General features: G+C 39.5%; 1 protein-coding gene across 1 annotated transcript in view; it reads right to left on the bottom strand.

The window, feature by feature from the left end:
• The window catches only part of CHP1 (calcineurin like EF-hand protein 1), a 39,912-nt gene that overhangs the window by 14,912 nt on the left and 7,279 nt on the right, over positions 1-17,721 (bottom strand). The window contains exons 2-4 of the mRNA XM_059058091.2: positions 16,789-16,861; positions 5,161-5,241; positions 1,412-1,539 (exon numbers count right to left, since the gene is read on the bottom strand). Of these exons, the coding sequence (XP_058914074.1) occupies positions 1,412-1,539; positions 5,161-5,241; positions 16,789-16,861 (282 nt within the window). The remainder of the gene's footprint in view (positions 1-1,411; positions 1,540-5,160; positions 5,242-16,788; positions 16,862-17,721) is intronic.

Genomic DNA, 17,721 nt, shown 5'->3' with positions numbered 1-17,721 from the left:
AACTCTTTACCTGAAATACTAACAGAGGAGTCAACTCCTTTATAAGCAAGGGAGATCTGGGGATATGGCCCAAGTGCTACAAATTAAATGTTTATGGTTCATGTACTATCTTTCAAATGTATGTAAATTTGGCATTATATTCTATAGTTTATATTTGTTTCAATATTAAAAAGCCTTTTAATTTTTCTTTAAATCGTTCAGTAAAAACTTGATGGGCCCCATTTATTCTATGGCTTCATAGACTTCACTGTGCACCCAAGTAAGAGAAGCTCGGGCTCAATCAATTCAATACAATTTCTTTTCTTTTCTTTTTCTTTTTTTTGGCTGCGCTGCACGGAATACAGAATCTTAGTTCCCCGAGCAGGGATCAAACCCATGCCCCCTGCAGTGGAAACGTGGAGTCTTAACCACTGGACCACCAGGGAAGTCCCCAGTTCAATACAATTTCAGTTTCAACTTGTGTTGAATGAAAAGAGAAATTTAATTTTAATTTCTTAGAGAAGTATTGTAAGGGATTAGGCAATATCATACATGAATCAACAAAGGGCAGAGGGAAATCCAACAAGTATCCAAGGAAAGGCGGCAAGAGGCATGGGGACAAAAATTAAGTCTTGCACTAACCTAGCTGTCGACCCCTACTTAAGTCACATCCCAGTATCTATCAAATTCTAAGGTGGGATGCATCTTTCTCACTGTTGTCACTCTAGCACTTATCACAGTGCCTGGCACACAGGATATATTAGCAGCTAACTCTTATTGCCAGGCACAGTTTGAAGTACTTGACATATATTAAGTCATTAAATCTTCACAACCTTCCTGTTTGAAACCCCTTAATATCTCATTTTACAGAAAAGGAAACTGAGGCCCAAAGATTTTAAGTAACTTGCCCAAAGACACAGGGCCAAAAAGTGGCAGAGCTGGTATTCAAATCCAGCCAATTGGGACTTCCCTGGTAGCGCAGTGGTTAAGAATCCACCTGCCAATGCAGGGGACACGGGTTCGATCCCTGGTCCGGGAAGATCCCACACGCTGTGGAGCAACTAAGCCCGTGCGCCACAGCTACTGAGCCTGTGCTCTAGAGGCCGTGTGCCACAACTACTGCAGCCTGTGCACCTAGAGCCCCTGCTCCACAAGAGAAGCCACTGCAATCAGAAGCCTGTGCACCACAATGAAGAGTAGCCCCTGCTCGCCAAAACTAGAGAAAGCCCGTGCATGGCAATGAAGACCCAAGGCAGCCAAAAATAAATAGATTAATTAATTAATTAAATCAAATCCAGCCAGTTTAGCTCCAGGGTCTGAGCTCTTAACCACTATGTTTGAATAAATGCTTGTTCAGTGAATGGATGAGTAAATAAATGATTGGTGAGAAATGAAAAGCAAATATTTTAAGCCAGAGACTTTATCTCCTTACAGTGCAGTTTGTTGCTTCGGCTGTTGAGTGGTTCTGGTCCATTCACATCTTTGCTCTTTTCATTATCCTCAATGGGTCGGAAATGAGCCAAGGTCCTCATGAATCCGCGGAAGTTTACCTGGTCCTCTCTGATCAGGAAAGACAACAAAAAGAACATCTTGTCAGTCAAGGCAAGGTGATTATTTCTTATGAAGTCAATACATTAACAGGTTTAGCTAGAGTGGCCTGAAAGTCCATTTAATGAGGTCTCTTTCCATACGCATGGTACTTCAGGGCTCATAAAATATCTTCAGTTAAGTCTTGCCACAAGCTTGTGAGGTTTTATTTGTACTTTACAAATTATTAACCAGAGTTAGAGAGGTGACAGGACTTACCAGAGTCAGTTACCTATTGAATTTACTTCTCTTTTCCCAAAGAGGATTTTAAGTAGCAGCAGGGCTGTGCTATCAGACAAGCCAGAACTTGAACTCTCTAGCTTCAGACTCTGCAGCAAACAGCAAGTTAAGTCATTTCAACCCAATGTCTCCCTAACCACCTCTCATGTCTCCCCTGCAGTCACATGTACCTAGTGATATTTTAACGTTAAGGCATATTATGTAAAAGCTGCTTTTGCAATAAAGTTTATTTAGTTATAAAAGCAATAAATACATTTTTGGAAATTTGATAAAAAGAAAAGTAAAGAGAAAAATACCACTTCTAATTCTACCAATCAATCACAATCATTGTTAATATATCTCCCAGTAATTTTTCTATGTTTTTTGGATAATTGTGAAATACTGCATAATTTTGTAGCTTACTTTTTTAAACTTTTAGGCATGTCTACAATCAGTATAAACACTTTGAAACATTTTAACCATCTGCACAATAATTGTGTGGCTGTATCATGATTTTATTATTCCCTCATAATTGGATAGATATTTTCCTCATAATGTTTTGAAAGACCTCTTTGTGTATAAAGCTTTTTGGGTACTTAAGATTAGAGAATATCTTTTTATCACACCACAGGCTAATCAGTAACCGTATAAGAAATAACTCTAAAACTTGAATGAATGAAGAATGTTTTTAATATTAAAAAAGAATGTCCCATGTGACATAGTTATTTATCTAAGACAGTCATGGAAACAACAGGTTGCCTGGTTCCTGTGGCTACCTAAAAATACATCTGGGTCTTTGCCCCCATTGAAGAGATGTGGTATGTCGGGTCTCCTAAGTACCAGCAAACACAGAAATCAGAGGCCTCCTTAAAGGTAGAGTTCAAAGGCTAGCTTGTGAGCTGCTTGTACTCAAAAGAATGACCTTTCATTCTTTAAGGTAGCTATATTGCTAATGGAGCGTTATCTCTAAAAAATGTGAGTAAGAGCTGAGGAATCAAGGAATGTGTAATAAGATCTGAGTCACATGCCAGAACAAACAGATAAATGAGTACATAATCACTGGCATGTCTCTGAATAAAAGGGAACTAAATACCAATGTCCTAGTTTCAAATCTCATTCTTTAAAAACAAATTGAACCTAAATACGACCAGAGAAAAACAAAAAAACCCAGAAGCCAAATATCTATCTGATTAGAGCAAGAAGCAGAGGTGCAGCGTGCTAAGAGCCGAGCAGTGTAGTCCAGCGCCATCCGCAGCCTCCTCGTATATACCTCAAGTACATCAGCACACATTGTGTCCTTAGCAAGAAAGAGATCAGTGAAAAGGATGACAGACAACACTATAGTCACAACAAAGGTGGTCTGGCCTTTATAAAACAGCTTTCCACAAGCTGCTTCTTCAAATAATCAATGGTGACTAGGGAACACTAAAAAAAAAAAGCTGGCAAAATGACTCTATGGGGTTTACTTTTCATTGCAAAAGGTCTGGATACAAAACAGCAGTGAAAGTTATCTCTGGACAGTTCTCTGCAAGGGCTAAAAAAAGGAAGTGAAAAAAGGCAAGAATTCAGCACTAAAACCACACCTGAAACAAACAGGGCATTTCAGGGAGAGAAAAAAAAAATCAGAAAATGAGGAAGTTTAAGTGATTACTCATGGTCAACATGAATCTGAAAAGGGAAGGTCTCAGTCTGATTGAGTCCTATCTTCACATGAACTGGCTGCTAGTCTTCCCCTTTGACTGTCACTCAAATTTACTGAGTGACCATCTTCTCAACTTGCAAATTCCTTTGCTCTCAATTCAGAGTCCTAAAATTTCCTCTCCACATATTTTATCTGATGGTGTACTCACTGACAGTCTCATTATTAAGAACTGGCAACCATGTAACATTTTAAAGTCCTCTGGGTCATATAAACGAGCCACAGGGAACCAGGAAGACATTGTTAAAGAGATTACGTAAAACAAGATTATATGATAAGCTTTATTCAGGAAAAGGTACCTAATTGAATCAGTAAATATTGACTCAGCACTTTGAAGGCAGTGTATTAGGTTAGTGAAGCATATCAAAAGCCTAGTTTGACATTACACAAACCTAAATCTGTTTGAGAAAGTGTGTGTGTGGTAGGGGAACTATATCCATAGTTGATGTCATAAAAGAAAAGTAAAGTAACGTTCTGGTTTAAAGGAGGCTAAAGAGATATGACAACTGAGCCAGACTGGGGTCCTATACTGGAGGAAGGGGACATGCTAAAAAGATTGTTGGATAAACTGATAAAACTGGAATATCAGTAATATATTAGAATACAATAGGTAATGAGGGAAATAGATGAAGGTGGTCAAAGGGTACAAACCTCTAGGTATAAGATGAATACATTCTGGGGATGAAATGTACAGCAAAGTGACTATAATTAACAACACTGAATTGTATCTTTGAAAGTTGCTAAGAGAGGGAGAAAAAAGTACAAGAAAAAAGAAAGAAAAAAGTAAGAAAAAATAAAATCACATCACAAGAAAAAAGTAACTAAAAAATAAAAGAGAAAAAAAAAAGTAACTATGTGAGGTGATGAATGTGTTAATTAATATTGTGGCTATCATTTTTCAATATATACATATATAAAATCACTATGTTGTACACCTTAAACTTATACAATGTTATATGTCAGTCACATCTCAATAAAGCTGGAAAAAAAGAATACATAATATTTTATATTAATATTATTATAGCACTTGATAGGTGTGGTAGGTATAAATTACACACTATATTTCAAAGAGTTAATATGAACAAGAATATACAATGTAATAATTATTTTAAAATACTGATAACATATTGAATAATATTTTGGATATATCGGGTTAAATAAAATATATATTGCCAAAGTTAATTTGTTTATCCAAAATTAATTTAACATGTTTATTTTGTAAATGTGACTACTAGAAAATGTGTAGTAATTATGTATGTGGCCTGAATGATGTTTTTATTAGCTAGGACTGAGACAGAGAGCATATACAAATGAGGAAAAATGTTAACAATACAACAGATGCTTCTGGGTAAAAGACATACAGGTGTTCCTCATACTGTTTGCAAATTTTGCAACTTTTCTGTAAATTTGAAATTATTTCCAAATAAAAGTTTTTAAAATGTTTAGTTTTACATCAAAGATAAACAGAGAATAAAGACAACTTTGAAGATGGGCTAATAGACCTATCTGAAGTTTAAAACAAGGATGAGGGTAGAGATATTTTAGATATGATTGAGTTAGTTTTAGATATGATTGAGTTAGAGTTAGTTAGGAGGATCATGGTCTGAGATGACCCAAGCGATAGCAACATGCCAGATTAGCCTCAGAAAGGAAGCCCAATAAATGCAGGGACTCACCCCTCTGGAAAGAAGGCATTGATGATCCGGTCCCCTAATGGGTTGATGGCAAGTTCTGGAATCCGCTGAAAGTCTTCCCGACTGCCAAGAGAATCACCTTGGGTTAGAGATCACTGGCCCTTAGCATGAACTCCTTCAGTCATGCTAGAGTACAACCTAGCAAGGATATTACCTCCTGGAATTTACTTCTGTGGCAAATTATACCAAATAACTGCAAAGAATAGCACTTTAATAGCTGCCAAGTGTCTCTTGCACCAACTCTGGAGTGGAAGAAGCCAGGTTTGACTATGCCACGTTCTAGTGAATTCAGCACACAGGTTATGTCAGTAAACCAACTGACAAGCAAATACTAAGCTGTCCCTGTAAATGATTCCTTGAACATTACTATTTTGCACTTAGTAAGTTTGGAGAATGAAGAGCAACTGCAAAGTATCAAACAATGCAGAGCCTGAATATGGGAGGAAAAATTCAGAGGGGCCTCCGTACCCTTGATAAGAAGATATACAGCACTTACGAAATGCAAGGAATTCTTAGGTGATATTTACATCTAAGTAGAGAATAAAACATGACAGGGACTTCCCTGGTGATCCAGTGGTTAAGATTCCACGCTCCCAATGCAGGGGGCCTGGGTTCAATCCCTGGTCAGGGAACTAGATCCCGTATGCTGCAACTAAAAGATCTCACATGCCACAACTAAAGATCCCATGTGCCACAACTAAGGTCCGGTACAGCTTAAAAAAAAAAAAAAATGTGACAACTAATTGACTGGCCTTTTCTCCATTGCCTTCTACAGACTAGAAGTATTTAACCACAGAATATGGCAAGAGCAGTCATCCTCTCAGAACTTGAAGTCTGTTGAAGTGAATATTGTTAGTTACCATTCACTGTATATAAGTTATGTGCCATTCTAGCTCTGTTTATATACTTCATCTCATTTCTTTATGTCACCACTTTATCTATACCCTTTTAGAGCTGAGGAAATTGATTTTTTTTTTTTTTTTTTTTTTGGCTGTGCCATGTGGCATGTGAGATCTTAGTTCCCTGATCAGGGATCGAACCCATGCTCCCTGCAATGGGAGCACAGTGTCTTAACCACTGGACTGCCAGCGACGACCCAGAGCAGAGGAAATTGAGTGTCAGTGAGATAAAGTAACTCGTCCAGTGCTACAGAGGTAAAAAATGGCAGAACTAACTGCAATTTAAATCTAAGTCTGTAAGTCAAAGCACATGTTCTTTCTCCCAAAAAACCACACTTCTTTCCCATAGTATATAAACTTTTTGAAAGAAAGATGCTCTCCCAAAAAACGTTCAGTAACTGCTTTTTAAAAAATTCTTTGGTTGATATTCTGTGCCAAAAATATAAAGCTATATACAACAAAGACAATATATGTACAAAATATCAATGTCATAAAGGACAGAGAAAGGCAGAGGGTTATTCTAGATCAAAGAGGACTTAAGAGACATACAACTGAACTCAACACATGATCCTAGACTAGGAAAAAAAACTGTTATGAAGGACAATACTGAGCCAGTAGGTAAAAATGGAATATGGACCATATAGAATATGGAATATTATATAATAGTACTGTATCAAAATGCTAAATTTCTTGATTTTGATATGAGAATGTCCTTGTTATAGGGAATACACACTGAAGTATGTGGCAAAATGTTAACAAGTGGTAAAGGTGGTTATTGTGTATATGAAGTTCTTTGCATTATTCTTGCAACTTTTCTGTAAGTTTGAAATTATTTCCAGATAAAAAGGGGGTAAAAGGAATACAAACTCAAAAGGTGATTCCTGCCTTCAAGACGTTTACTAACAGAAGAGATAAAACTTATTCCTTCACCCTCTTTGCACTAGAAGCTAATGAAATGTTCATATTTTACCCAGGAGCCTTCAACTCTCTGGTCCTCTCGTGGTTTAACATTTACAGGGTGCTTAATTAATTCAACAAGCTCATCTCCACCACATCTGGTGGTGACACAGGTAGAAAATGACCCAGGGGACTAAGCACAAAGTTCTGGTACAATAACTCCAGATTCTAATCTTCTTTCATCATTTAGGGTAATAATTTTTATATCAGTTAATGAATAAGAAGAAGCCATTCATAAGATAACTAGGTTGCTTAAAATGATGAAAGAAAGAAAATTACTGACATCCTGATTATTTAATTCAACAAACGTGTACTAAGCACTTACTATATAATGTGTTCTATAATACAAAGTCTACATTATCAACATAATGTAGTTCCTCTTGTTTGACAGAGGTTAAGAAACAATAATTACTCCCTTTTAAATGAAGATTAAGGCTGATTTGAATTGCAAGGCCACATACCTCAGTTTAATGTCTAACGAGCTTAAGTAATTTTAGCTGCAAAAAGATACAGTTTAAATACCAGGCCTAGTATCAGGTGCTGAGTCCACAACCTAGCCTAATCCCTTTGGTCTCAATGAAGAATCTAGTCGTGGACTTCCAATGTCAATAAGGACCTAAACCTTGTCTTATGACACTTTTAAACTTTACTCTTAGAATTTAGATTGTATATAAAATGGGGGTCTATAAGATCAAGGGGAATACAGTTGAAAATATAAATATAAAAATGAAAGCTGGGGCTTCCCTGGTGGCGCAGTGGTTGAGAGTCCGCCTGCTGATGCGGGGCACACAGGTTCGTGCCCCGGTCCGGGAAGATCCCACATGCCGCAGAGCGGCTGGGCCCATGAGCCATGGCCGCTGAGCCTGTGCGTCCGGAGCCTGTGCTCCGCAACGGGAGAGGCCACAACAGTGAGAGGCCCGCGTACCGGAAAAAAAAAAAAAAAAAGAGTATAAAAAATAGTTTATAAACTGTCAAACAATATACAGTTTATTATTGTTGGTTGTTCTATAGTGGAATGGAGATCATCTGGACAGTATCTCTAAAACTCAGCTTCTCAAATTTGTCTGCCAACACAAATCTAATGGAGAAATGCTCCAAGCAGCTCACATACCACAAGTGTTATAATTCATTCAAAATGCAAATTTTTGTGTGCTCATTAAAAAACATATCAATATTATATTCTATCTCATAGTACATCTAGGAAAATCTTCCTTGAGGATTAAGACATTATTACTGGTAGTAGGCAAATCCAAGAGCAGAACCATGTATAATGGCATTTTTTTTTTTTTTTTTTTTTTTTTGCGGTATGCGGGCCTCTCACTGTTGTGGCCTCTCCCATTGCGGAGCACAGGCTCCGGACGCACAGGCTCAGCGGCCATGGCTCACGGGCTTAGTTGCTCCGCGGCATGTGGGATCTTCCCGGACCAGGGCACGAACCCGTGTCTCCTGCATCGGCAGGCGGATTCTCAACCACTGTGCCACCAGGGAAGCCCAATGGCATTTTTTATGGCCAAAAAATTCACAATGAAGAATTGTTTTCCAGATATGTACAAGCACAGGGATGCTCTGGGAAACCATTTTTGAGTCCTCAGTAACCATAAATGCCATCCCCCCTCTACACTGATCTTTACTGTGCAAGTTCTTTCTCTTATACAGAGATGTAGCCTCACAGTTAACTTCTTATATTTTAAGGACCCAAGGTAGATGCCAAGTTCTTTCTCTTATACAGAGATGTAACCTCACAGTTAACTTCTTATATTTTAAGGACCCAGGGTAGATGCTTAGATAACTTATACATAATGAGGACATTAAAGTCTGCTAGTTGGACATACCTGTGGGAACACACGTTCAATTAAGACCCAGCAATCCCACTACTGGGCATATACCCTGAGAAAACCATAATTCAAAATGAGTCATGTACCAAAATGTTCATTGCAGCTCTATTTACAACAGCCAGGACAAGGAAGCAACCTAAGTGTCCATCAACAGATGAATGGATAAAGAAGATGTGGCACATATATACAATAGAATATTACTCAGCCATAAAAAGAAATGAAACTGAGTTATTTGTAGTGAGGTGGTAGACCTGGAGTCTGTCATACAGAGTGAAGTAATTCAGAAGGAGAAAAACAAATACTGTATGCTAACACATATATATGGAATCTAAGAAAAAAAATGTCATGAAGAGACTAGGGGTAGGACGAGAATAAAACACAGACCTACTAGAGCCTGGACTTGAGGATATGGGGAGGGGGAAGGGTAAGCTGAAGTGAGAGCGTGGCATGGACACATATACACTACCAAATGTAGGGTGGATAGCTAGTGGGAAGCAGCCGCATGGCACAGGGAGATCAGCTGGTGCAGGGAGATCAGCTAGATCACCTAGAGGGGTGGGATAGGGAGGGTGGGAGGAGGGAGATGCAAAAGGGAAGAGATATGGGAACATATGTATATGTATAACTGATTCACTTTGTTGTAAAGCAGAAACAAACACACCATTGTAAAGCAATTATACTCCAATAAAGATGTTAAAAAAAAAAAGCGCAATTCAACAGAATAGTCAAAAGCAAAAACCTTTTAAAAATTAAAAAAAAAAGAAAAAGAAAAAGAAAACAGTTTTCTGGGGACTTTCCCAGTGGCGCAGTGGATAAGACTCCACGCTCCCAATGCAGGGGGCCCGGGTTCGATCCCTGATCAGGGAACTAGATCCTACACGCATGCCGCAACTAAGAGTTTGCATGCTACAACTAAGGAGGCTGCCTGCTGCAACTAAGGAGGCCTGGAGCCACAACTGGGACCTGTCACAACCAAATAAATAAAATAATTAATTAATTTTTTTTTTTTTTTTTTTTTTTTTTTTGGTATGCGGGCCTCTCACTGCTGTGGCCTCTCCCGTTGCGGAGCACAGGCTCCGGACGCGCTGGCCTAGCGGCCATGGCTCACAGGCCCAGTCGCTCCGCGGCATGTGGGATCTTCCCGGACCAGGGCACGAACCCGTGTCCCCTGCATCGGCAGGCGGATTCTCAACCACTGCGCCACCAGGGAAGCCCTAATTAATTTTTAAAAAAGAAGTTTTCCACATTTTAGTATAACAGAGATAAATCATTTACTATTTGTATTTATTATGTAGTTATTTATATTTATTAACATTGAAATGATAATAATTTCCGTTATCTATAACATTTAATATTTTAAATTAAATTGATAAAAATGATTTTTTTGTCTTGGTAATACAATTTTTTTCAGGTTTGCCAGGTGAGGGAAGTAGCAGTTAGAAAAACTAATTAAAGGAACTCTTAAAGAATGGGTCAGCTGTCCACTGTTGCCAGGACCCATCCCAAGAATATAAAGCCATTTGTCCCCAGGATAAAAATGGAGAACTGTTATGGAAAGAAACTGAAAGATCCACCTGGGCAGGGTTTTGGCCAAGTGTGGGAGGCTGGCTCCCCAGGAACACAGTCCTTTTATTTGGGGAAGAGAGTTGCAAATTTGTCCCCTTGCTCCCTGACTGTATGCCCTAAAGTGAGGTCTAGCAACTTACTGGCCCTGCTCAGATTATAGAGGGCTTGAAGTCAGTCCTTCCATCCAGGCAAAGACCTGTGGAGAAAGCAAACACAAACAAGCCCATGCCAGTTTTCTACAATAATCCATCCACACTTTTTCATAAATATGAACGGACAACCAACACTTACTGGCATTTTGGGAAAATCAATAACATAAAAAAGTAGGATCAAGATGAATAGAGATAATCATAATTCAGGGAACAAAAAGGAGTTCTGAAAGATTCTAGTAAGTAACGCAATAGATATTTGATAAGTTCTTGCGTCTGTAAAACAAAAATAAGCTACTATGTTAGAGCAGAGGTCAGAGAACGAGATAGTTTCTTGGAAGTTAAAAATATGATTATGGACAAGTTCATCAAAAGGTCTACAAAATAAATTCAAGGATATCTTTCAGAAAGCAATGGAAAACATCAGAAAATATGAGAGAAAATTGAGTCATGGTGGTCCAATAGCCAACCAACAGAAATGCCATGAAAATCAATAAAGAAATAAGAGGGGGAGGAAGTAAAGAAATAGCAGAAGAAAACTTTGCAGCTAAAGAACATATTTTTAACTTTTTTTTTTGGCCGTGCTGCATAGCACGTGGGATCTTAAGTTCCCCAACCAGGGATTGAACCCTCGCCCCCTGGCAGTGAAAGCGCTGAGTCCTAACCACTGGACCACCAGGGAATTCCCTAGAGGTAATCTTTTTTAAAGTGATATATAACAACACAGCCAACTAGTAATTTCAGTAATAGCTTTCTTGCTGAGTTTAACTGGTCTGTACTGTCCCCTGTAGTCAATTTAACCTGCATGGATTTACCATCCAGGAATATTTTTCATCATGGTATTATTTGAGAAAAAGTATCTGACAAAAATCCAATATTAAAATTGCTCAAAAAATTGTTCAATGCACAGGGTATTTTTAAAGTAAACTTTTAATAAAGTATAGCATACATACAGGGAAGAGCAGAAATCACAAGCATTCAGTATGATGAATTTTCACCAAGTGAAGATTATAACCAGCACCCAAATCAAAAAATTGATTGCTTTCAGTACCCAGATACCTCCTTCGTGTTCCCTTTGTCTCTATCTGCTCCCCTCCCCAAAGGGTAGTCATTATCCTGACATCTAACACAGTAGATTAGATCAGCACCAAGGATATTTAAACAAAAGCAACCTTCTTTGCATTCAGATAATGACCAGGCTCTCACCCTGATCTGACCTATAAAGGACCATTTCAGGGCACCTTATAGGACCCAGTTGGCTTTTCAAAGACCAATTTCAATGGCAGTGGTAGAAATATTTCACCCAAAATAAATGGCACCTAAAGGAAGTAAGATTTGTGAGGTTATAGTATATATTTATATTCTGTGAAATACCGATCTAAAGATTACCAATCATTTTAACTCAACACCTATTGGTAGGCCAAGGAACTAGTGTTCTATAAAACATACTTTGGGGGTGAATCTCTGAAATCATTTTGCAGAAGCTCCACTTCTAGCCAAAGCCTTCTATAGTTTCTGCTTCATGTTCCCACTGAGACTGACACTTCAAAAAAAAGGAGTACAGGGGTTTCCCTGGTGGTGCAGTGGTTAAGAATCTGCCTGCCAATTCAGGGGACACGGGTTCGAGCCCTGGTCGAGGAAGATCCCACATGCCGCGGAGCAACAAAGCCCGTGCGCCACAACTACTGAGCCTGCGCTCTAGAGCCCATGCACCACAACTACTGAAGCCCGCACACCTAGAGCCCGTGCTCGGCAACAAAAGAACCACCATAATGAGAAGCCTGCGCACCACAATGAAGAGTAGCCCCCACTGGCTGCAACTAGAGAAAAGCCTGTGCACAGCAATGAAGACCCAACACAGGCAAAATAAATAAATAAATAAAATTAATTAATTTTTTAAAAAAAGGAGTACAGAATGCCTTGGATAGTACACTATAGTCTCTCAATCTGCAGAATTTGGCTTCAGGCCGCAGACATAGAGCATCTTGGGAGAGGAAAGTGAAGAAAATGTGGAAGGAAAAATATTTCTCCTACTAACTTTCTTAGGAAAGTGGGGTCTGTTAAAGGTAACAAAAGACTGGAGGTAACTTATATTCAGCTGAGCACCCTAATGGGTTCTAGAAAGGTCAGGACAGGCCTTGAGCTGAGTTTGGCAGTAAAGGCTGGAGAGAGCTAAATCACTCTATTACTATAAAAGAATTCTGAGTTACCAGGTTATCTCTACGGCTGGAGGGAGTAGAAAAGATGGGGCTGGGGGAGAGGGGACGACAATCTATAGATGGCCAGAGGCTGAGATGGCCATTGTCAGAATCACAGCCACTGTGAAATCCGTGATATTGGGAGGGTCCACCAAAATGATTTATTGATATATATACACAGTTGACCCTTGAACAACATGGGTTTGAACTGTGTGGGTCCATCCACGCATGGATTTTTTTCAATAGTTAATACTTCAGTACTACAAGATCCATCATTGGTTGAATCTGCAGATGCGGAACCACGTACCCCGAGGGCAGACTATAAATTATTCTCGGATTTGACTGTGCAGAGGGCCACCACCTCTAACCCTTGCATTGTTCAAGGGTCAACTGTAACATGCTAATTGTTTACTATGTAGTACAATGGGGTAATTTCTTCTTGCACTCAAGGTAGCTTGGGGATTTTCCTGTATTTTAATCCACACCATGATGGAGATCAAAGAACAGAATTCAGACCAAGTGCTTTGTAAAGCTGAATACAAAAGAATCAGCTAGACTCAGGTAACCATGAAATCAAAAATTACCCTATCACTTCCTACCTCCTCTCCCCCTACCAAGAATTTGTAGAAACCAGAACAGAAAGCAGTGCCTAGTGCATCATAGGTATTCAATAAATACCTATCAAATGAGTGAGTTAGTTCACTAGCTTTCCATAGAGTGTGAAATTATGTTTTAGGGGCAGAGCACATCTTGCCTAGATTTTAAGGAGCAGGTAACGCTAAGTGACACATGGAAAGTTTACACCTTTTCTGAGGACAAACAGCTCCTTTTACAAAAGATTTTCCATTGTTTTCCAGCAAACAATGAAAGTGATTAAAGCACATATTTACAAATCACCCACCTTCTAGAAAGAAGAAAAGAACTCAAAACTAATATGAATTCTATATCTTCACTTAGTGGTTAAATCTGAATTTATGAGGAAGACGTAATCCCAAACTCAAGTAAATTATTCAAGTATTTGGGCTGAAGGAAAAATAGAAATTTCTAGTCTGATTAATTTTTCTAATACAAATTTATATAGTCTCCTCAACAAATGGTGCTGGAACAGCTAGATATCCACAGGCCAAAAAATAAAGTTTGACTCTTACATTTCTATCTATCGTTACACACACACACATTTTGTTTTGTTTTTTGTTTTGGCTGCACAGCGCGGCATGCAGGATCTTAGTTCCCTGACCAGGGATTGAACCCATGCCACCTCCAGTGGGTTAAGTGCATAGTCTTAACCACTGGACCACCAGGGAAGTCCCTTCTTTTTTTTTCATTTTGTATAAATATACCAAAAAATACATATATATATAGTGTGTGTATACGTATACATACAAAAAACTCAAAATGACAAACATCCAGTTAAAAGATAGGCAAAGGACTTGAATAGGCATTTCTCCAAAGAAGACATACAAATGGTCAACCAGCACATAGAAAAGACGCTCAACATCATTAGCTACTAAGGAACTGCAAATCAAAACCACAGTGATCGGGCTTCCCTGGTGGCGCAGCGGTTGAGAGTCCGCCTGCCGATGCAGAGGACACAGGTTCGTGCCCTGGTCCGGGAAGATCCCACATGCCGCGGAGCAGCTGGGCCCATGAGCCATGGCCACCGAGCCTGCACGTCTGGAGCCTGTGCTCCGCATCAGGAGAGGCCACAACAGTGAGAGGCCCGCGTACCGAAAAAAAAAAAAAAAAAAACAAAAACCCACAGTGATCTACCACTCACATCCACTAGAATAGCTAAAATCAAAAGAGAGATAATAAGTGCTGATGAGGATGTGGAGAAATTTGAACCCTCATTACATTGCTGGTGGGAATGTAAAACAGTACAGAGCTGTGCAAAAGAGTTTGGTGGGTCTTCAATAAATTAAGCACAAAATTATCATGTGACCCACAATTCTACTCCTAGGTATATGTCCAAGAGAATTAAAACATAAGTCCACACAAAAATGTTCATAGTAACCAAAAGGTGTTAACAACTCAAATCTCCACCATCTGATGAACAGATGAACAAAATGTGGTCTATGCATACAATGGAATATTATCCAGCCATAAAAAGGAAAAAAGTACTGATACACACTATAACATGGAAGAATCTTGAACATGTTAGTGGACTTCCCTGGTGGCACAGTGGTTAAGAATCCGCCTGCCAATGCAGGGGACACGGGTTCAAGCCCTGGTCCGGGAAGATCCCACAAGCTGTGGAGCAACCAAGCCCGTGTGCCACAACTACTGAGCCTGTGCTCTAGAGCTCGCAAACCACAACTACTGAAGCCGCGTACCTAGAGCCTGTGCTCCGCAACAAAAGAAGCCACTGCAATGAGAAGCCCACACACTGCAACAAAGAGTAGCCCCCACTCACTGCAACTAGAGAAAGCTTGCCCACAGCAATGAAGACCCAAGGCAGCCAAAAGGAAAATAAATAAAATAAATAAATTTTTTTAAAAAAAGAAAACATCATGTTAAATGAAAGAGTCAGTCACAAAAGGCCACATACTGCATGAGTCCATTTATATGAAATGCGCACAGAGAGAGGAATGGGAAGTGACTGCTCAAGGGGTATGAGGTTTCCATCTGAGCTGATGAAACTGTTCTGCAACTAGACTGTGGTAATATATAAACATATTATACAGTGTTGTGAATGTACTTAATGCCACTAAAATGTACACTTTGAAATGGTAAATATTATGTTATGTGTATTTTGCCTCAATTAAAAAAAGACAAAGAGGGGACTTCTCTGGCGGTCCAGTGGTTAAGACTCTGTGCTTCCACTGCAGGGAGCTCAGGTTCGATCACTGGCCGGGGAACTAAGATCCTGCATGCTGAGCAGTGTGGTAAAAAAAAAAGAAAAAGAAAAAGTACTTAGTGTGGTCTTTGCACATGATAGGTATTCCATACTCATTGACTTTAATGACTGGGCAGCATGGTTTTGGTCAATTCCAGCTTTCAGTGAGGCCAGATTTTGCCCTAAACAAACATGGCCCTATGGATTTATCAGCATTTTCTAGCTCTTCTGCCTGAGGATTATGCACAAAGGCTTAGCAACTATATTCCTCCCCCTGTTATGCTACACCCCACACCTATGCTACAAGGCTTCTAAAGAAGTCCTCCATTGTTTCTTGACAGCCACCAGAAAGGCAAACAGCTTCATTCTATATCAGTCAATCAAAGCTGAGGAACAATAGTAACAAAATGCTGCTACTGAGTTAGGTTGGGAGGTGGTGGTAAGGAGATATTTCATTTGACTATAAGACAATTACAAATATGAAATGATACAGCATTACATTACTCTGAAATCATATACTTACTCAAGACCAGTTTCTCAACTGTGGCACTACTGACATTTAGGGGGGATTGTCCTGTGCATTTTAGGATGTTCAGCAACATTCCTGGCCTCTACCCACTGGACATCAGTAGCATTCCCCAGCTGTGACAATCAAAAATGTCTCCAGATATTTGGCCACCCAAGGGAAAATAGCCCTCAGTTGAGAACCACTGCTCTAGACGAAAATACTGAACATCTTATCTAACACTACTACATATAAACTGATGTACCCTAGGAATATGGGTTGGGATGGGAAATAAGAGGGGAAAGGACAGAACAACCTACACCATCTCGGATTGGTATGGGTCAGCTTCCTGAAAGCTAACATGTTTGGAAAAGAGCTGTGGGAAAACTCAAGCAGAGAGAGCAGAAATTCCCAAAGGTACATTCATAGGACCAGAGCAATGGCCACCCAAACTAAGGGGAGCTGGAGTAAAGCAGCAAGCACCTAGTGATAAATGTAAACTCATTGTTCTGCTTAGTATGTAAGTCCATTGTGGATCAATGATACTCAAAGATGAGTGAAGAAATGGTCCCTGTTCTCTGCATGCCAGATGCCTATTGTGTCTGCTCTCTGCATAAAGGCAGCTATTCAGATGTTGTCAGAAAATAAAGAAAGGAACTGCCTACCTGAGAGTCCCATTCTCTCCTTTGTCCAGGCTGGTGAACCGGCTGTAGAGGCGGGTGATCTGACTGTGGGAAACTAAAGAACACAAAATTAGTCCCAGTTGGAGAAGTTGCCCTCCACTCGAATTGAACCTGAATGTGGGCCCTTCAGAAGCCAGCTGCTCTTCTGGCCCTGGGCCAACATTAAATGCTTCAAAGTCAGTAAGTAAAGTGGGCCGAAATCTCAACTCCAACTCACCTCTAGAGTGTCAAAGCAGAAAGAATGAAAGGAGTTAGAAAATAAACTAAATCAAGAGTAAACAAAAGTGACTCTCAGGAATGAAGTCTAGGCTTAATTAAGACTCTGTTAAATGTCAGGTAGTTAAGATTTAACAAAACAAGGCCAAATTTAGTTTAAAAGGAAACTGTGAAACTTTCACCTTTCAGTACCCTGACTTAGAGGCTATGAAAATGCCCGCTTTGATTAAAAACACATCTCTATTAATCAGTTTGATGTTTCAGGCCGGCACAGCTGGGTAGGTAACTTGTGTTGAATTAAAGATCGGGGCTTGTGAAACAGATTGTATTTTAAAAATCTGATTTACTCCTACCCCAAGCATCAGTGGCTTTTTCTTTTCCTTCAGGACTGATCTTCGGGTAAAAGATCACCACAGCCTTGGGTCAGCCTCTTCTCTGTGATGGCGTGACCTCCACTGAGTTCCCAGTAAAGGAATGGGCTCCAAGAAAGGAAAGTAGGTAATTTGTAAAATGGTCATGTTATCATCTGATGACATCTACAAGGAAGCTGTTTTGCTCCTCATTTTGGACTAACTCAGGCACAAGCTGACAGTTATGAGGTAATAACTACAGGTAGACAATGAAACTTTGGAAATGCAAAAAGGAATTTCTGGGAAATAGTTTAGTCTCGTGGCAGATTGGAGGTAGGAGGAAATAAAG

This window comes from Kogia breviceps, chromosome 3, assembly GCF_026419965.1.
Source record: "Kogia breviceps isolate mKogBre1 chromosome 3, mKogBre1 haplotype 1, whole genome shotgun sequence".
Lineage (NCBI taxonomy): Eukaryota > Metazoa > Chordata > Mammalia > Artiodactyla > Physeteridae > Kogia > Kogia breviceps.
This window is presented reverse-complemented; position numbering and strand designations above follow the sequence as displayed.